Source organism: Podarcis liolepis (assembly GCF_965112155.1).
Source record: "Podarcis liolepis genome assembly, chromosome: 3".
NCBI classification, from domain to species: domain Eukaryota; kingdom Metazoa; phylum Chordata; class Lepidosauria; order Squamata; family Lacertidae; genus Podarcis; species Podarcis liolepis.
Genome location: NC_139557.1, coordinates 81,095,672 through 81,116,839, shown reverse-complemented (window position 1 = coordinate 81,116,839; position 21,168 = coordinate 81,095,672). Strand labels below are relative to the sequence as shown.

At 42.1% G+C, this 21,168-nt stretch overlaps 1 protein-coding gene and 1 long non-coding RNA gene across 2 annotated transcripts; one reads left to right on the top strand and one right to left on the bottom strand.

Annotated features, from left to right (window-relative positions):
* Positions 1-892: 892 nt before the first annotated feature.
* On the bottom strand, positions 893-5,525 carry LOC310704039. The gene is made up of 4 exons (XR_014524508.1): positions 5,329-5,525; positions 2,092-2,673; positions 1,604-1,826; positions 893-1,521 (listed from the first exon to the last, which is right to left on the bottom strand). It is a non-coding gene; the product is annotated as an uncharacterized lncRNA (long non-coding RNA).
* Positions 5,526-5,659: 134 nt separating this feature from the next.
* Positions 5,660-18,069, top strand: HNRNPU (heterogeneous nuclear ribonucleoprotein U). The gene is made up of 14 exons (XM_083496836.1): positions 5,660-6,577; positions 7,331-7,442; positions 7,536-7,609; positions 9,353-9,492; positions 10,754-10,853; positions 11,589-11,701; positions 11,929-12,192; positions 12,348-12,467; positions 13,104-13,232; positions 13,562-13,730; positions 14,182-14,427; positions 14,993-15,204; positions 16,651-16,722; positions 17,244-18,069. The coding sequence occupies exons 1-14, from the start codon at positions 5,872-5,874 to the stop codon at positions 17,295-17,297; spliced, it is 2,511 nt and encodes an 836-aa protein (XP_083352962.1). The 5' UTR covers positions 5,660-5,871; the 3' UTR covers positions 17,298-18,069.
* The last annotated feature ends 3,099 nt before the right edge of the window (positions 18,070-21,168 follow it).

Genomic DNA, 21,168 nt, shown 5'->3' with positions numbered 1-21,168 from the left:
ACATACTTTGGATGCCATACTGTCTAATCTCATATATATATGGAGTCTGCTATGGTTCTTCAGATTGAGGAACATGCACACTGTAAATAGATAATTATTATTAAGATCTTCCATTGTAAACAGGTTGTAAGATTGTGCCCAGACTCAAAACAGTGATGGGGAATGCTGCACCCCTTGTGTTACTAGAGAGCTTATTTTTCATCTAGATCTCAGCTCACTTTCTTTCTTTGCCTATTTCAAATGCAAAACTGCTGTTTCTCATACCCTTCTCTCTAGGGCACAGGTCTGTGCCTCATTCATTCAGATGAATTGCCCATTCAGGAAATATCCACAGTCCTTAAGAAACATTAGGACTCTTTTGTCAAAGATGCTGGCTATTCAGTAATCAGGCCAGTCAAATTCACAGCAGTTTGCCCTCACAGAAAACATTTGCAATTATGCTGAAATAAGTTGCTATGATAGCCAAAATGACTGGCTCCAATTTTCCTAAGGAAAAGACTCCTAAAAAGATTTACAATTAAATTTAAAGATTTAAGAATGAAGCACACAAGAGCATTCACTGGGTAAGTAATCCACGTATTACAAAGGTATTTCCCCATCACCAATAAATGGTTTCCCTTCAGTCAGACTTTCTATATTAGCAGGACAAAAGGTGATGCTTGCCTCTTTATCCAGAGGCATTGTCCCCCTTCCAGGTACATGCTGTTTTTCATGAAGATAACATTCCTTTCAGGCTTGCAGCTTCATAGTCCTCACAAACAAGTTATAAAGTTTTTCTTCACCAAGCTGCCACCGCTCCCATCCAGCTCCCTCTTCCACATTTTAGATGATTTGGCATGCTTGAGACAATTCTGCTTTGTACCATTCATCTCTTCCAGTAGCACACCTAAATAAATAGAAGACTATAGCAGACAGAACCTTTTAGAAGATATTATCTTTCCTAAATAATCATAAAATTTAATCCCTCTTGAGCTGTGCTTCTCTTTGTCCTAAAGCTGAGTAAAATCCCAGGTCTGTAGAGATTCCTGCTGCTTAGCAAAGGGTCTGGATAAACATTTCCCATGAATATTAAATGGACATTCTGATCAAATTCTTATTCTTTCTTTCTTTTTATTTCTTTTGCTGCTCACTTATTGGAACAGTATCTGCTTAGCACTATGGTCCAAACTGTGGTTGTAAGGCTGGTCACATCTGAGGCTATATCCTATTAGATTAGCAAAGCTTTTCCGTATAACCCTCATTTCTGTCCATCATCCTAGGTACTTATACTGGTAAAGACTTCAAATACTAAGAGTTGGATTCCTCTGTCTATTTTTCTCCTGTAAGCTGTGGGCTTCCTGTTTGTTGCCACTGGAAGACCTCTCCCTCTCTGTTGCTCTAATTACATTCACATCCTGCTTTTTCTTCAAGGTGATGCACATGCCCCCCTCCCCCATTTTATGTAAATGGCCCAGGACAACTCACTAAGTTTCATGGCTGAGTTAGGATTTGAACTTTTAGTCCCCTTTGTCGTGGTCCAATCTTCTTCTTCTTCATTTTTTTTTTTTTTAATTTCATGGTCTTTATTCAGCTCATAGTGGTGAGGAGGAATGTGTGGTCCAACATTCTAACATTGGGCTGTGTTGGTTCAAATGAGACCAAGAAGCCTACGAAGGATTTCTCTGCAAACATTGCTCCTGCTTGTGGATGGTTCCCTTTCAAATCATTTCCTTCCAGCATGGGCTTCCACATTTGTATTTCACCTGTACTTTATCTTTCGTGGGTACACACAGGCTAGTATATAAAATGTGATTTGGGAACCTGTGACCCCTCTACATATCACTTTACTGCATTGTTAAGTTGTGGGTGTTAAGTTGTGGATGAACATATCAGACGACACAGCGATTCTTCAAACAGCTCTTGTTTATTCACAGGCCAGAACAGAACTGAACAGCAAACAGCTCAGCCGGCCTGCTTTTACAGGCAGCCGGCTGTCAACATTGTAGCAACAACAACCCAGGGTTTCCCCGCCTAAAGTAACTGACGTGGACCTGAGTGAAAACTATATACACAATACCCCTGGTGGCCAGGGTGAGAACTTCAATATATAACATGCATCATCCTTGTCTGTTTGCTATGCTGACTCCAACCTCTGGAGGGCTACTGTTTCTGTATTTCTGCTAAAAGGAGTGCTTCTTCATCTATGGCTGCAGCCTTCAACTGTTGCAGTCTTTTTCCAGCATCTTTCCCATGCCTGGCTCTTTTTTCCTCCAGCTGATGGACTCCTGGATATGCAAAACAAGTTGGCAACTAACTACAATACTTTATGATCTAAACACAGCAGACTTTGACTGATTTTCTTGTCTACCAATGAATCATGTGCCTTACAAAATCTCCCAATTTTTCATTGAAAGTGCACCCTAAAATAAGGTTACCAGATGTCCCCGTTTCCCGGGGACAGTCCCCGGATTTACAAATCAGTCCCCATACAAAATCCATTGAAGTTGAAAAGTGTCCCCGGATTCATTGAAAAAAAATCTGGTAATCTTACCCTAAAACACACTCAACACTCCCTACAAATCCAGATTTTAGATCAGCAGTGATGTGTAAACAAACTGTCCACTACAGATCTTCTCATAGAAGCATAGAACTGCAGAGTTGAGAGGAATCCTGAGGGTCATCTAGTCCAACCCCCTGGAATGCAGGAATAAAGGAACACTTGATCAGTTTTCAAGGAACACCAGAATTTAACAGAATGCAATTTATTTACCAAATGCTAGGAATAAGTAACTGGGAATGGCATCCTCTTCATGTTCTGCATGCAAACTACAGAGACATATGATTGGTTGATGCTGAAAATCAATTGTTGATCTCAATCAATTTTTAGACACATATTCCTATAAAGATGGAAATTCCATTTAGGCATCATGGCTAATGGTTTTGATGTGCACTCCATTCCCATGCATGTTTACTCAAAAGTCAATGTTATTTTTTTTAATAATCATGCATTGTTTGAAGATAAAAACTTATTTTGGTTCACATCGACCTATCACTATTCAAGTGGACATCCCTGAATTCTAGTAGCTTTTAAACTTTCAATCCTTCCCATAATTTACTACCCAGCACCGCGGTCCTATGCAGATTTACTAGGGAGCTGGTGGTGCTGTGGTCTAAACCACAGAGCCTAGGGCTTGCTGATCAGCAGGTCAGTGGTTTGAATCCCCGCAATGGGGTGAGCTCCCATTGCTTGGTCCCTGCTCCTTACTACCTAGCAGTTTGAATGCACGTCAAAGTGCAAATAGATAAATAGGTACCACTCCGGCGGGAAATGGCATTTCCGTGCGCTGTTCTGGTTAGCCAGAAGCAGCTTAGTCATGCTGGCCACATGACCCAGAAGCTGTATGCTGGCTCCCTCGGCCAATAAAGCGAGATGAGTGCCGCAACCCCAGAGTCGTTCGCAACTGGACCTAACGGTCAGGGGTCCCTTTACCTTTAGGCCCTGTTGAGATCAATGAGATTTGAGTAAGTATGGATAGAATTGAGTGGCATGCAGTGTTTTTACTGTGACCCCAGGGTCTCTGTGGTAGTCATGGTGATGGCTTACTGTTAAGTAAGGATTGGAAACTAGAAAGAAAATAACTTGCTTTTCCTCTGTTTTCATCACCTGCCACTCCTGCATAATATTGGACATAACTATAGTCTTCACAGCATACTGTTTTCATACTGCTGTGGAGAGTTTCCATCTACGTATCTGAAAAACCCAGGCAAGCCACATTCCTAAATCGGGCTGTGTACACATGGCAGTTTAAAGTGGAAGCATGCACTTCTTATTATTTGGGTTCTTATCCATGACATGTATAGCGTTGTCCCATAAGTGTACTTCTACAAACTAAATTAAAATATGTGCTGCTATTGGTCAAGCTGTCACATGGGGCTAGTAGGTGGAGTGACTGCCTCCAGATGTTGTAGGATTACAATTCCCATCAGCCCCAGACAGCATACTCAATGATCAGAGATCATGGGAGTTGTAGGCCAGCAACTTCTAGAGGGCACCAGGTAAACTGCCACTGATCTGCATAATGTGGGCATATCAAGTTTAGATTAAGTAATGAAAGGTTCTCACGGTTTACGTATTATGCTGTTATGCACATAACTCTTTGCACTTAAATGATACTTAAGCCTATCTATTTTGATGTTGATAAACTTCCCATGGATTTCTAATTTTCAGGGGCCTATTTTTATTCCCAAATGGGTCTCCAACACTGCCTGACCCAATACCATATACAGGAGAACATGGATGGGAGACATTTGAGGGATTGGCTCTTTGGGTCTGAGGCAGAAAGAGGCCTGACTTTTATTACTTTCTCTAGGTGCTCACCATGGTTTCCACTTATTAAATCTGTGAACTTTCGAGCTAGTTATTTGAAAAATCTTTTGTCTGCCCCGTAAAGAATCACCCTTACAGAGCTGTGCTTCCAGTCAATGCCTTCAGTGCTTCTGGACGGACAGTACAGTAAAATATGCTGTGAGGAAAGACTCCTTGGGGGCAACCACACATGGAGGACATATAATTATGCCATTACTTATTGCGATGCCCACACAAACCCAAGCATGGGCATAGCCAGGATTTATGGGTGTGTGCAGAACCTCAGTTAGTTAAGTATTTTTATTGACTTACTTGCTTGGGGGTGGCAGCTGCCCCCCCCTTGGTTATGCCCATGGACCCAAGGGACTGATTTATAAAACCTGTGTTTGCGAAGGACATTAATTTAACCAGGGCAGAGAGGGTGAAATGGCTGCTGAGTGACGCTGATAACTCCCTAATTTAGAAAGTAGCTCCCTATGCCATGGAACTTGGCAGCTAGGAAGATTATGGCAAAATAATTTGATAAACTAGCAAAGGGGATCTGGAGATTTGTTTACAGTGGTACCTCGGGTTACATACGCTTCAGGTTACAGACTTCACTAACCCAGAAATAGTACCTCGGGTTAAGAACTTTGCTTCAGGGTGAAAACAGAAATTGTGCAGCAGCGGTGCAGCAGCAGAAGGCCCCATTAGATAAAGTGGTGCTTCAGGTTAAGAACAGTTTCAGGTTAAGAAAAGACCTCCAGAACGAATTAAGTTATTAACCCGAGGTACCACTGTATTTTGTATGAGAATTACCTCTTATCCTATGTAACAAAGAATTTAAGCAGATTTAACAGAGGCTTTATTGTATATGTAGCGATTGTTCATGTTTTCGGATGATTCAATGGCCTTTGGCTAGTGCAAGAAAGTTTATGATGATGATTTTTATTTCCAATTTCAGTTAAAAGCATATTCAGAGCTGTATGCCTGTGGAAACTTACCTGGGAGGAAGCCGCCTTGGGCTTAGCTCTGCAGAGGGCAGAGGAGGCTATTGCCCAATACAAAATACTTTTAAATGCGCCTGGAGCAGAGCACAGAACGTTAACATTTTGATATCCAACCTGCAGCCCAATACTAAAACTGCATTCTTGAATATAAATAGAATCTAGCACTGCATTTGAATGTTTAAGTGTGCAGTTTCGCAGCCTTTGGGGCGCCACTGGTTCTGCCGCGCGAATATTACTGAACTATATTACCACTTTGTCCTCGGGCTACTTGCGCCGTGGTCGCTCACGGTAAGAGCTGCGCGAAATTTGATAGTTACGGTAGCGAGGGAGGGGCGAGGATATATTGGGCGCGCGGCGGGGGCGGGGTGAGGACAGCGCCTGCGTGCTCGAGCCCGCGAGGCGCGCTCACCGTCCCTGCCTCGCGAGCCTCGGTGAAAGGATTTGGCGCCAGGCGGGTCTCCTCTCTTCTGCAGCTGCCGCAGCCACCCGAGCCAGCCACCTCCGCCCAGACCGCATCGAGTCCTTGCAGCCGCCGCCATGAGCTGCTCCCCGGTGAACGTGAAGAAGCTGAAGGTGTCGGAGCTGAAGGAGGAGCTGAAGAAGCGGCGCCTCTCCGACAAGGGCCTCAAGGCCGAGCTCATGGAGCGGCTCCAGACCGCGCTCGACCAGGAGGAGGCCGGCGGGGGAGGCCTGGCCGGCGGAGAACCCGGCAACGGCAACGCGGAGGAGATGGGCGAGGCCGCTCCGGGCAGCGGCGGAGCCCAGGAGGAGGACCTGGCCCGGGGAGGAGGAGGAGGAGGCCCCGACCAGGCCGCGGCCTGCGACGACGATGAGGAAGCCGAGTTCGGCGTCTGCCCCGGGGAAGAGGAGGAGGAGGAGAGCATGGAGCTGGGCGAGGAGAACGGCGAAGGGGTGACGGCCGGAGACGAGGAGGCGGCCGAAGACCTGGAGGACGACGAGAACGGCGACGACCAGGGCTTCCAGGAAGGGGAGGACGAGGAGGAAGAGGCCGGCGCCGCCACCGCAGCCACCACTAGCAGCAGCGGCGGCGGCGGCAACGCCAACGGCCACGGCGCCCAGCAGCAGCAGCAGCAGCACGGCGCCGCGGCCAAGGAGGCTGCCGGGAAAGGCGCTGCTGCCTCGGAGGCCTCGGCCTCGACTCCGGCCTCCTCGGCCCAGCCCGGCGCGAAGCAGCTGTCACCCGCCCAGCAGCAGAAGCCCGGCGGGCCTGCTCGTCCTGGGGGTGAGTAGTGCGTGGGACCCGGATGGGCGGCGGTTGGGAGCTCAGCAGCGAGGTCAGGGTCCGCCGCCATCTTTCTCTTTCCCTCTCCCCCCCCCATCTCCACGGCCACCGCGCCTTTCCCCCCACCGCTGTCGGTGGAAGTGGGGAAGGCCCTCCCCGCGCGCCTGCCTTTGGGGATTTCCAGGCCAGGCCCGCCGCGTGTCTCTGCGGGGGGGGGGGGGGAGAGCTTTGCGCCATTTCGCGAGCGTGGTGAGGAAGGGGCGCGCGAGGCGGGGGGAGGGGCGACTCGCAGGAGCCGCTGGGGCGCGCTGTGGAACGTGCGAGGGAACGTTTTGTGCTGTTCTGCGTCACATCCGTCCGTGGGGCGCTGTGGGCTCGAGTTCAAACGCTGAGTACAATGGAGGCGGAGGAATCCCTTTCGCAAAGCCTAGGCCGCGCGCGCCTGCCAAAATCAGGCCGTGGCGGGGGGAGGGGAAGGATGAGGAAGAGGTGGGCCTTTTGAGAGCCGCCGCTTAGGCGCGATCGTAGATCCGAGCGAAGACTTTCCCTGCTAACTGGAAGGTCAAATCGATAGCGGCAAACGTTAGGCGGGGGGCAGACCTTTAGTTTTCTGCGCACTTGAAGTTCCAAGATTTACGGGAAGCGTTGTTACAAATGCGCCGAGAGAGTAGATGTTTTCCTAATAAGAGTAAAAAAGTCTGCTGGATTTTATCGTTACTAACGTATCTTATTTCCCTCTTCAAAAAAACGAAGGAGAAGCTAAAACTGAGCAAAAACCTGGGGAGAAAAAAAGGGGAGTTAAGCGGCCACGTGAAGACCATGGGCGAGGGTATTTTGAGTATATTGAAGAAAACAAATACAGCAGGTAAATCACTTTGGCGTGTTAAAGTTTTTCATGAAAGATTTTAATAATTTCGATTTGTTGAACTCAAGTGACTGACCTTTTTTTGTTGGCCAGGGCAAAGTCTCCTCAGCCACCTGTTGAAGAGGAGGATGAACACTTTGATGACACAATGGTTTGTCTTGATACTTGTAAGTATAAAAACACGCTTGTCGTTTAAAACAAACTTCTAAGACAGTCTGTTGATTCTTAAAAAAAAACTTTTTTGGGGAGCCATTTGTGTTCCTGAGGTACAATTCGTGCTCTTCTCTGAAATTTTAGTTTTCAATGCATTAGCTTTGAATTTAATCAGGAGAACACAAAAGTGTAAAGTGTTGTTCTGTGCAAAAAGTGAGGCACAAAGGGAGAAACTGATGCTTTCAAAGGGGAACCATTATTTGAAAAACAGGGAGATATGAGATATGCTAATTGTGTAACACTACTTTTGGAAAGTGGTGGAATTTTCCACCTTGTATTGCTTAGTATGTCTGCAGATGTTGCTTGGCAGCTGCAATCTTGCTGCCTCCCGTCTGGACTGGGGGCAGGGTATATTTGGAGTGCCAAGTCAATCTTGAGTTTTATTGGTAAAATAATGGAAACTGATAAGGAATATGTTTGAAAATTGTTACCAAATGATAATTTAAGGGCATGTGTATTCTAACAAGATGATAAGCCATTGTTTGAGGTTGTAGGTACTTTTGTAAGCTTTCACTTTAGAGCTTCATGCATATTCAAAGTGACTTTATTGAGAACAATGAAACTTTAAAAAGTTCTGAGAAGTTATTCTGGAATAATCTACAGTTATTTTGGCACATTTGCATTGCTCATGGAAAAGTAGTGAACTGTTGCACAGACAGGTTTATAGAGGGATTATGGAGGTATTTCCAGAAGACAAAGTGGCTATGCGATACTAATCCTCTGTTTGAAAAGTGATAGCTGCTGATTGTTGATGTTTTAGAAAATTTCAAATTTTCATATGCTGCAGCATAAGATAAAGAATAGTAAGAGTAAACAACTTTATCATGTGCATGTTTACTTAAGTAAATTCTACAGAGTCCAGTTCAAGCTTAGTACTGTATTGGATATGTCCAGAATTGCATCTTAAACTGCAGTCCTCTGCACCCTTGGAAGTGAGGCTTACACTTTCTATTTCACTTACATAATATGAAAGTATTGTTTGATAGAACACTTGAGAGTATTTATAGCAATGTTTTTATCTCTGTTTGAATAGTGTCTGACTCAATGGCTCTATAAAAAGCAATAATCTCTTGAGGTGTTGAGACATTTGTATTATAAGACAACTTGTGTTTTGCTGAACATTGTCATCTTGAAATCCTTTCCCAGTCTACAGCTTATTCATGGAAAGTGGTATCAAAATAAGTTTTACTCTGATTAGACCCATTGAAATTAATGAACATTACGAAGTCAGGTCAATTAATTTCAGTGGGTTTACTTTGGGTAAAACTTAGTTGCATACCATCCCATGGTTCTTAGGTTTTATATACTAGAAAACATAATTAAATTTGGCAGAGCACCAGATAAGAGCACATTTTAAGCGTCTGCACACAAAAGTAGCCCAAGACAAATGATGATTACTTCATAGCGTATGTGTGAAAACACATCATAGCTAAGTTAAACAGATAATCCTGATTCCAGAGTGAAATAAGACGATAAGCTTAGGTCTTGAGCAAACTTCATCACTTTGCTTGAGAACCCTTAAGTACCCTCAAGTAAAAGGGGGGACTGAGTTAAATTTTGACTAATTCAAGAGTTACCTGTTGTGACAAAGAATAGCACTAAACTAAACTGATGTAACTTGATTCTTACAAGTGTTCACTTTTTTGTTTGACTGTAGTTGAACAGATTTCAACCGTTTGATTTTCTTTTATTGACAGATAACTGTGATCTACACTTCAAAATTTCAAGAGATCGTTTTAGTGCTTCCTCATTGACAATGGAAAGTTTTGCCTTTCTTTGGGCTGGAGGGAGAGCATCCTATGGAGTTTCTAAAGGAAAAGTCTGTTTTGAGATGAAGGTAAGCCAGATCAGTATTGAAGACAGTTCAACATTGCTTCTGAATGCTTATAGTTTCAGCTGAAGTCAAGCTAAATGAGGAGCGGAGAAACTACATTTTATTATGGAAAATACGTATTCTTGATTTCAACTGGGCAGTCATGCCCATTTCCAAGATACTCCCAGCCTATTCCCACCTATATGCTTCCTAACAGAGTCAGCATTTTGTGGGCAAGTTCAGCCTTTAAAAGAGCTGGGGGTATTTTTCTGGGGTGTGTGCCAATTCCCCACCCGTCAATACTGCCCCTCATTAGCATGAAAGGTGTTTTCTTCGCTGCACAGGCATGCACACTCAGAATCATTTAAGTATGAGTATTACGCAACTCAGAATAAAAATAGCTAAGACCATAACAGGTATTTTATGAATACCTGGAAAATTTAGCAGTAAAGTGCTATTTAACACACTCAAGCAATTATCCAATTAACCTACATACAAAAACCAGAATGGTTTCTTCAATAATAATAGCATTTTGCAGCAGATCCTACACGTAGTATGCTTATTACCATCATTCAACATAATGTGCTTACCTGGTCACCACCGGCATCTAGGGAGTTCACCAAAGTAAGGGAGTGAATCGCCACTAGAGGGATGGAATGATTGATCCCTCTTGAAACAGTCTGTGCTGGGTATGTGTTTCCTTTTTGTCCAACATGGTCACATGGGAAAGGACCACGCTGTTCCTTGATTATTAGCCTGCTGTTGCAATTCTAGATTCCCAGCTGGTAGACTACATAGTGTTTAGCATAGAAACATGGCAAGCTGCACTTTTATGCTCTGTGCACAAGGTGAAGCAAGTTGGTTGAGGAGGCAAAGAGCACTTGTTACTGGCTTGCAATATACAGTGGTACCTCGGGTTACATACGCTTCAGGTTACATACTCTACTAACCCAGAAATATTACCTCGGGTTAAGAACTTTGCTTCAGGATGAGAACAGAAATCTTGCTCCGGCGGCATGGTGGCAGCGGGAGGCCCATTAGCTAAAGTGCTTCATGTTAAGAACAGTTTCAGGTTAAGAATGGACCTCCGGAACAAATTAAGTACTTAACCTGAGGTACCACTGTATTTTACTAGCCTGCAATTTGCTCATAAGAGGAGCTGAAAACTTTTTTTTAAAAAAAGTGTATGAAAGACTGGTAATTTTGGAGCCTGATTGACAAGGCTAGCTAAGCTATGCTTTTATTATAACTGTAATTAATAGCAGTTTTTTTATTACAAAAATAGGTAACTGAAAAGATCCCTGTCAAGCACCTGTATACAAAAGACATTGACATACATGAAGTGAGAGTTGGCTGGTCACTGAACACAAGTGGGATGCTGCTTGGTAAGCTTTTCCCTTAAAATGTAGATTGTCATGGTGATTCGTCTTTTTTGTAGGAACGAGTGTAGTACTTTTCTGGGTGCTTAAAAGAGGGAGATGATGAATCACTGTAGACAGAAAATGCGTGGTAAAACTTAATTTTGAAAACAGAGTAACTACAACCACGATTTTTGTTAGTAATGCTAGTAACTTGTACTTGTGATCTATGGAATCTGTTCCAGAAAGCTCCTGCTCAGTACTTCGTCAAAAGGAATATAGGGAAGTGTCAGCATACCTGACATCCTCTATATTTGGGTAAATAATAGTGCTTTGAATCAAATCCCTTTAGCAACAGCACTCTTCACCTTTGTACCTATTTCATGTCTCTGTCCGCCTGCGGAGCCTGGTAGAGAAGGAAATGGCTCCAGCACATGTAGGAATCTGGGCTAATTCATTGTGTGCTTGCCAGAAGTGAGTAGTTGGGTGCGAAGCTGAACTCCTACGCAGCTAATTTCCTTGGATTGGAAAGAAAATAATGGGACTTTCCCACCAGACCTGTGCTCTAAACTAAAGTTACTTTCTGAGCTCTCACATGAGCCATTCTCACTTTGCAGTGTACCACAGTGCTAGGATTCTGCAGTGGGTGGGGGTTATCTGTATGGTACAGCATTTGTAGAAAATCTTGAGGTTGAATGTTGGGTTACAAATACAGTAATTCAGAACTTGAAAGCCTCAATTGCAACTGTTCAAATTTATCAGGCGAGGAAGAGTTTTCTTATGGATACTCCTTGAAAGGAATAAAGACATGTAATTGTGAGATTGAAGACTTTGGTGAGAAATTTGATGAAAATGATGTGATCGGATGTTTTGCTGTAAGTATTTCCTTACTTGGAACATCAGTTTCTATTTGCTGCTGTGCAGTTTACCTGCTTTATAACAAAATGCACAACTTCATTTCCTTAATTAGGTATTGCACCTTTGCTTAATTTTCAAGTGTTTAGATTTTCTTTTGAATATCCACTCAAGCCTTACTAGATTTATTTCTAATTAATGAACCTGCCTAAGTTCATTTATGCTAACACTTTTTTTTGTACAACAGAATTTTGATGGTGATGAAGTGGAACTTTCTTACTCAAAGAATGGACAGGAACTTGGCGTTGCTTTCAAAATCAGCAAGGAAGTTCTTTCTGAAAAGCCCATTTTCCCCCATGTTCTCTGCCATAACTGTGCTGTTGAATTTAACTTTGGCCAGAAGGATGAGCCGTACTTCCCCATACCAGAGGGGTACACCTTTATCCAGAATGTTCCCTTGGAAGATAGAGTTAGAGGACCCAAGGGACCAGAGCACAAGAAAGAATGTGAAGTAAGTAACGGTCCATTTTGAAATCATTGAAGCATGCCAGCTTGAGTATTTGTCTTGAGGCAGTTGATGTGGGTACCACAAATGACAAGCCTTGTCTGTAGGGCAATTGGGGTATAAAATAAGAGCTTTCATTTTTTTATGCCTAAACTCATTAGGTGGTAATGATGATTGGCTTGCCTGGTGCTGGGAAGACTACATGGGTTACCAAACATGCAGCAGAGAACCCTGGGAAGTACAATATCCTTGGAACAAATACTATTATGGACAAAATGATGGTAAGTTCCAACTCCTGCACAAATTTAGCATAATTCTATGGGTAGTTCATCCCACTATGTTCAGTGGGACTTACTCCCTACCTTAATTTTTAGGATTGCAAGTTTAAGGTATCTCATTTGGAAACTTGTAGCCATCATGCATCTATTGTAATAAAGCTTAGATGTCTTTAACTCATTTAAGGGTACTGCTTTAGCAGTTGATGGCCCACTGAAAAGCTTTATTTCTATGGAGCGGGTATTTTCTAGATTGTTCATTTGGAAACTTAGAAGAAGCTGTTATTCCCCTAAAAGTATACACATCCTGCTTGAAATATTGGAACTCCAGATAAAAATAAGTCCAACTTCGTTTAGCTGTAGGCCGTTACGTGACACATTTGTTTTGAAATTCGAATGGTAAATTAATAGTAAAGTGTCTGAATTAAACATTGCAAGGCACTGAATGATGGGATAAATTGGGTTGGCCTGTTTAATTCTTAAGATTGATCTCATGAGCATTTTGAACAAGTCAATGTATTGCAAAACCATTGCCTAAAATGTTTCTGGTATTAGCAATTACAGACAATTTCTTGCTATTAAAAATACCCAATGAAAAGAACATTAATGGCAGTGAATGCTGGGCAACTTCTGTTTTCATAGGTTGCAGGTTTTAAGCGGCAAATGGCTGATACTGGAAAACTCAACACACTGTTGCAGAGAGCACCACAGTGTCTTGGCAAGTTTATTGAGATTGCTGCGCGTAAGAAACGGAACTTTATTCTGGATCAGGTATGGGGGCAAAAGTTCATTGTTTTACAAAATTCAGTTAAGCTGCCATTTGTTTAAGGGGGGTGTAGATTCTAAACTTTAGTGGGAGATACAAAATATATATTGAGGCAATAAAGTTAGAATATTAGCAGTTGTACTTAGGTTTGTAATATACATGAAATCAGGGGGAGAATGGTTATCCTAGCCTCTACGGCCTAACATGTACATAACTTCCTTCTACTTGTAAACTTCTTTGCATTTATACATGTGGAGGTGAAATCTAAGCACACTAATTTAACTTAGCTCTAACAATGACAGCTACGTGTAGTAAGTTACTGCATTTTTTTCAGACAAATGTGTCTGCAGCTGCGCAGAGGAGAAAAATGTGCCTGTTTGCAGGCTTCCAGCGCAAAGCAGTTGTTGTTTGCCCAAAAGATGAAGACTACAAGCAAAGAACACAAAAGAAGGCAGAGGTGGAGGGAAAAGATCTTCCAGAGCATGCAGTGCTCAAAATGAAAGGCATGGAACATAATCTATACTGTGTTCTAGGATGTTGAGTATCTGTTTAAAGGAATAATGTAAAAACCTAAAGATTCAAAATTTCTTGCCTTAAAACAGTTATGCCTCTTTAAAAAAAACTGGAAGACTTCTGTAACTTTGTAAGACAACACTATATTGTGTTCCCTCTGCTGCAGCCCTTAATACTACTTAAGTCATGATATGCTTCATGCAGATGCACAAAGCTGTCTTGGCATAAAGTGCCCTAGAAAACAAAGCTAAACGTGTTATAGCAGACGTGTGTTCCCAGTTCAACTTAATAGGGAGAATGTGTCAAGTTTTCAGGAATCCTGCTCCTAGCTTGAAGTGATGATTACTTGTCTTGTATTCCTTTTATATAGGAGGGGAACTTTGGCTTTTTCTAATGGCTTCAGAAATAAATACTGAATATTCAGGACTCTCTATCTTGTAGGAAATTTTACTCTGCCAGAGGTGTCAGAATGTTTTGATGAAATAATCTACGTAGAGTTGCAAAAAGAAGAAGCCCAGAAGCTTCTGGAACAGTACAAAGAAGAAAGCAAGAAGGCCCTTCCTCCAGAGAAAAAACAGAACACTGGTTCAAAGAAAAGTAACAAAAAGAGTGGTAAAAACCAGTTTAACAGAGGTGGACAGAGAGGACGTGGTGGATTTAACATGCGTGGCAACTTCAGAGGAGGAGGTATCCTGTGCTCCTAAAACTGCCTCTTAAATATTTTAATTTTATACCCGAGGTCTTAGTTGCTTGCCCCAAAGAAGAGCAGAGCTTTGAGAATAGATCAATGTGGATGGAGACAATGTCTTCATTTATGAAAAAAATAGAGCTGGAGGGGCCCAGGCATGGCTTTGATTTAGCAGGAAAAAACCAATGTAATTAAGCATCCCGAAGCTTACTTTTTTAAAAGAAGCAGCTAGGTGTATGTTTATGGACAGAACCTCATGAAATCACCAGTGCTTGGGCTGAATAAGTTTTCGGTGGTTTGTGAGAGGGCTGTCACTATCTTTCCCCATAACTCTTCTTGAAGCAACCTCAGTTTGGACTCTATAACAGTTTTCAGATGCCTTGCCCCATGGAATTTGAATTTTGTCTTCCAAGTTCAAAGCTCCTTTACTAGAAAAAACTAACTTGTGCACAGGCTGAAATTAATGTCTATTACTAAATAGTCTCGTACTTCTCTTCACCAGCCCCCTGGGTCAAATTAAAGTATGTCATTGGGTCAATATTAATATTCTAACATTTTCCACAGTCCCTGGAAATCGTGGAGGATACAACAGGAGAGGTGGTAACATGCCCCAACGTGGAGGTGGAGGAGGTGGTGGCAGTGGTGGAGCAATAGGCTACCCATACCCCCGTGGTCCTGTCTTTCCGACCAGAGGTGGCGGTGGCGGAGGAGGTGGTTACTCAAACAGAGGAAACTATAACAGAGGTGGAATGCCCAACAGAGGGAACTATAACCAGGTAATTTGCTGTAGTCAGGAAGATTGCATTTTTGGCTGAATCTTTTGGTGCTCTCTTAGCAACCAGTATAGAAAGCATGTTTAAAAGTGTGATCCTAATAAATAACGATACTGTTCCTGAAGTATATGATGTACAATGTTTTTTCAAAGTTATATAACACGTGCAATCCTGTAGTGCTGAAACTTAAGTTTTTTAAATTTTACTTCCAGACTTCTGAAAACAAATCCCTAAACCAGCAATTTAACATGAATTTTACTATCTTAACAAGACCATTGATCCATAAAATGAAAGCAATAATCAATGTACTGTACTATTAAAAAAAACAGTATTGTAGATGATTAAAATTAAAAAAACAATTTTACGTGCACTGATAATAGTCATTGTTTGGATGTGGGGCTTTTATCCATTTCCACAGTCATGGGGGAGAGTTGCGAGTCCGCCAACCATATGGCTAGCGGGCGCAGCTTCCCTCCCTTGTGGCTGCGGGAAATGCCGTGATGACCCCCTTCTCTGCTGCCGGACAACGGAAGTGTGTCACTTAAAACAGAAGTGCACCCCAAATGGAGTACGTTCACACTCCAAAAAAAAATACGCAAACAAAAACACTCATTTCCGGTTTTGAAGTGTTCGTAACTAGGCTGTTCGTTGGCTAGGCTGTTCATAACCTTGAGGTACCACTGTATTGGAAACATAGGGTTTTAGCAGAGATCCCATATATAATTTATGCAACAGTGCCGCTGTGCTTTTTGTATGAAGTCCTGTTTTCTTATCAAGCATATTCCTCTGTGTGATTGGATAACGGAATGGGCAGAAGGTAGATTAGAATCTATTGGTTGATCCACTCTGATCTGTAAAAATCTCTGGCTCATAGTAGTTGAAGCAGAATTACCCCACCCCATAAACACTAGCATTAAAAATATTAAAAATATTACCATGATTTGTTTGTTTGAAAGGATTGAGCCTGTACCTGTGTGAAATTCCTGGGTTTAAAATTACTCTAAACCTCAAGATTTTAGTAAAAAACACACAAGCAATCTCACAAGCCTCTGCACCACCCCTCTGCTAGGTAGCGTATCATCCAGACGATGATCATAAGATCACTGACGATGTAATTCATACGTACTGTATAGCAAAATCAGCACCACATTTATTTGCTGGTTTAGCCTGATTCCCCAACTTGCATGTGTTCAGGAGCAGTACTTTACTGGCATATGGGTAAATACTGACTAGTAAGAAGAATTTGGAATGAATGTCTCTTGTCAGAATGTTGCCTTGATAGTTAGGAATATTTGATCAACAGCAACTGAAGTCGTTTTATCTGAAAGTTTATTAATTGAAACATTTTTGAAGTTTACTGCAGATAGCCGCCTGGATGTGTTTTTCGCCATTGAATGGTGAAATGTTTAATAAGTAACTACAAATCAATTTATTGGACTTTTGTTACAGAACTTCAGAGGAAGGGGAAACAATCGTGGCTACAAAAATCAATCTCAGGGCTACAACCAGTGGCAGCAGGGTGTAAGTAAACTTTCTCAATCTGCAGCAAAATATGAAGTAACGTTAAGTGTATGTTTTAACAAGTAAACCTTTATGAGCATATATATAGCTTAAGAGTAACGTTAGTACAAGATGTAGTTTGTTTGTAATTTGTACTTCATACAGCGGAACCTCGGGTTGCAGACATAATCCGTGACGGAGGCACGCCCACAACCTGCAGCACAGCATCTGCGCAAACATGTGATGCGATACGGCGCTTCTGTGCATGCGTGAGTGGCAAAACCCGGAAGTCTAACCCTTTCCGGTACATCCGGGTTTCTCACGGTCCGCAGCCTGAAAACACGTAACCCGAAGCGTTTGTAACCCGAGGTACCACTGTATGTGTAAACAATCATAGGAGTGGGATTAAAGTATTAGGAAGTGTCCACACTTCACTCCCAATTGCATGCTTCAGGTGTTTTTCATACACACCCACGGAATGTAGAAATAAAATTTGCTGATATTTGACAATGGTTAACTGTGTTTATCTTTTGTTTTTGCAGCAATTCTGGGGTCAGAAGCCATGGAGTCAGCATTATCACCAAGGATACTATTGAATTCCCAAATAAAATGAACTGATCCATATTTCTTCAAAACCTTCACAAGAAGTCGACTGTTTTCTTTAGTAGGCTAACTTTTTAAACATTCCACAAGAGGAAGTGCCTGCAGGTTCCTTTTTTAGAAGCTTTGTGGGTTTGATTTTTTTTTGTACATTTTTAATTGCAGTTTTAAAGTGAATCTTAAGAGAACCTCAGCATTGTGCACGATAAGAGAATGTGTCAGTATTTCAGGGTTCTGCATTTTATCTGTATAATGTGACTTTTTTTTTACCACAACAAAAGTAAAATGTTGCTTTGTATCTGGTGTCCTCTTATTAAAGATTTTCTTTTCTCTTCTCCCCCCCCCTTAAAAAAAATTCTAAGAAACAGTCGAGAGTCATCAAAACAGAAAAGTTAGCAACCAGGCTTGTTGTGGCCCCATGAATACTAATACTATGTAAATAATGCTCATTACACTCCATCTTCCACTCCATCCTCTCTATGCAGTTTCTAGGTATGGAAGAGGGGGAAGAGAAATAAGAATGGTCTTTTGGCAATAAGCTAGGTTGTATTTTTGTTTTTAAATTTGGCAAAGGGTTGAGGGTGGGGTTGCAAAGCAAAACATAAAGATTAAATAGTGAAGGTGGAGTGCATGTAAAACCTGGTTGCTTTTGTCTGTGGAGGCTCAACTTGTGAAGGTACACACCATCAACTTTTTCCATTTGTTATGCATTTTGATTCTGAAAAAAGCTGGCTCTGCCCATTTCTTATTAAACAAACTTGTTGTAAATCCAGTTGTCTAATGGGATCTATATGAAGTTAGCTGTGTGTCTGTAACCTTTTCCCCACAAATACTGTGTATTTAGTGTGCTTGTAGTAGTAACTCCACCATTTTGTAAATGAAATTGTGATTCACCCATTTTATATCTAATTTTTAATCATGTTAGTTCTCAGATGGGTGTGTCTCCTTAGCCTGCTGATTTACTTATCTAAAGAAAGTGGGTGGAGAAATTAACTTTAGCCGTTTGTTTGCAATAAAATAAAATCATTTTACTCTTGTTCTGGGATTCTCACCACATTGGTCTAAAATCCCTTTAATGACTTTGAGGGGCAGGATACACAATTATAGTGAGATGTATATGCACCACATGCATGCTTTCACATAATAAAGAAAACCAGTTGCTTAAGCAACTTAAAACACTTGACAAGACTTTTGGAATCAGGAATCCGGTAGTCCCTTGTTGGAAGGAATTTCTGACTTTCATGAAATGGATGGCAATATACCAGCACACAAATGTTTTAGTTTTGCAAAGAATAGCCAGTAGTATTTGTATAGTGCAGGGTTGGTGCTTAGGCTAACAGAACTCTCAGTGGTGGTGGCAATTGAAGCTCATAAAGGTAAAGGGACCCCTGACCGCTAGGTCCAGTCGCGGACGACTTCGGGGTTGTGGCGCTCATCTCACTTTACTGGTTGAGGGAGCCGGCATACGGCTTCCAGGTCATGTGGCCAGCATGACTAAGCCGCTTCTGGCAAACCAGAGCAGCGCACGGAACCCCCGTTTACCTTCCCACTGGAGTGGTACCTATTTATCTACTTGCACTTTGATGACGTGCTTTCAAACTGCTAGGTTGGCAGGAGCAGGGACCGAGCAACAGGAGCTCACCCCGTTGTGGGGATTTGAACCACCAATCTTTTGATCAGCAAGCCCTAGGCTCTCTGGTTTAGATGACCGCGCCACCCGCTCATAGCCAGAGCTAATGACACTTTGATGTAAAATGGCAAATTAGTTTGGGCGTCTTCTAGAGAGAATATAGGTGGTTATATATGTCATGGCTAGATAGCTACTTTTACAGCTACACTTGGCAGGATTAGTTTGGTATATATTATTTTTAGTATATATTATATTTGGAGTTCCTAGTGAATACGCCACTTCACCAAGTGAGCTAAAGGTGCATCTGCAGGAGTGTGTAGTTGTTTTTCATGGTTTATCACTGGATTCTACTTTTTAGAGTACTTGTACTAAGCTTATGAAAGGAACAGGTTTAAAATGTTAAGTGTTTAGTAAACTGATGCTAAATGAAAAAAAAATCCTTCCAGTAGCAGATGCTAAATGTAATTTGCTAGGAAGGATTATCTAGATCATAGTCTTCAAGCTGCTGTGATGCCTGGCGTTTCTAGCTTTTTCTTTTGAGTTTCTCCCTGCTTTCTCCCATCTTTGCTGCAGCTTGCCACCCCCCCTCTTGGGAACATGCTACCTGACATAGAAACTGGTTGTGATAGGAGGTCTAAGGGGTGGAGTTGGTGGTCCTTGCTCATTCACAACAGGAATGGATTAGGTCTTCATTTAGAGACCAAGACTTGAAATGTGTTTGCTCACTAGACTAGTTTCAGTTTACTTGAATAGAAATGTTGGGTAGGAAAGGGGTTGGAATCCCAGTTGAATTTGATGAGTAAACTGGTGGGGAGTGTGTGCCTTGAGTGTCTTTCTATGTTTCCCCCACTTCAGGAGTGCATATAGGGTTTGGGTTTATGTGGGAAGATTTATTGGGGTTTTCAGCTAGATCTGTTTGGGAGCAAGTGTGGAATCCGAATCTCATTTATCTGGAAGTAAAATCACCAGTCTAGAGTATGCATTTTGAAACAGTCATAGAATTGGTAGCTTATTGCCAGGCTAATGTTTCTGAACCCTTGTTAGTTCCATCCATATAGTGCGCCACTAATGTGCTTTCAGGGAATATAAAATGTGCAGTGGTAACCTTTAAGGCTTTCAGAAAGTTTCAGAAGTTAGTTTTGTAGAAGTGTCACTAAGGTAAGGGATTGCATGTCCTCTGCCTCATTAAAATACAGCTAAGCCAGTGTAATGACTTGCATCTGTACTTGGGGACTGCTGGTCTAAATGGCTCTTGCCATGTACTATTTTTACTTTCACCATTCCTAAGATGCTAAGATTTTAGTGTCTGGCTAGAAGAAACTAGTGCACGGCTCTATACAGATAATACTGTTAACCAACATGGAAAGATTGTAACTTGCACAGATGAGTCGAATTCTAGGAAAAATAGTGTAAAAGCAAACCATGTGCAGAATGAATGCCTCCATGCTTTCAAATCCACACTCCTAGAGTCATGACTTAGTTGTAACTTCGGTTAGAAGTCCACCCTCCCCCCAAGGTTCACTAAGCCAATATGCCATGACTGAAGAGTCCAGCAATATTATGTCACTGTAGTAACTAAATTTTTTAAAAAGCGATTAATAAAAAATAATAGTGTTGTACATTGGTTCTTGAACGTGTTGGTACTTGTACATTTTGGCTCCGAAACACTGAAAGCCTGCTAGTGTTACGGTTTTCGAACATTTTTCGGAAGCCAAACTTCCAACATGGCTTCCGCTTGAGCACAGGAGGCTCCTGCAGCCAATCTGAAGCTGCGCCTTGGTTTTCAAATGTTTCAGAAGTCGAACGGACTTCTGGAATGGATTACGTTCGAGAACCAAAGTATGACTGTAGTTCACCACTTGCAGGAATATTGTATTGGGTAATAAAATTTGTATACCACCCTTCACCCAAAAATCACAGGGCAGTTCACAGCATAAAAATACAAAACGAAAATGGGCCATGGAAAAGAGTGTACTTTTTGCTTGCATTAAAACATCCTATGTTAATGTAGAGATCGCTCTTCTGCATTAGGTCTACGCAGCGCCTCTGGTTAGACTTGTAAGCATATCAAGTTCACTTTCAATTGTTATGCATGCTGTTATCTGTATAACTGTTTTGTGCAAGCCTTATTAGCAATGGCACAGGGTTCTGTAAACCAGACTTTAGGCAGTAAGTTAGCACTAGATACTCATTCATCCAGCTAGGAAAGCCCATCAGAACAAATATCTTTCTAGTTC

Excerpts from the sequence above, each read along its gene's own strand:
- HNRNPU (XM_083496836.1), top strand. The coding sequence starts at position 5,872 with ATGAGCTGCTCCCCGGTGAACGTGAAGAAGCTGAAGGTGTCGGAGCTG. Across the intron at positions 12,193-12,347 it reads AGCACAAGAAAGAATGTGAA|GTGGTAATGATGATTGGCTT; the intron begins GTAAGTAACGGT and ends TAAACTCATTAG. Across the intron at positions 13,731-14,181 it reads TGCAGTGCTCAAAATGAAAG|GAAATTTTACTCTGCCAGAG; the intron begins GCATGGAACATA and ends TCTATCTTGTAG.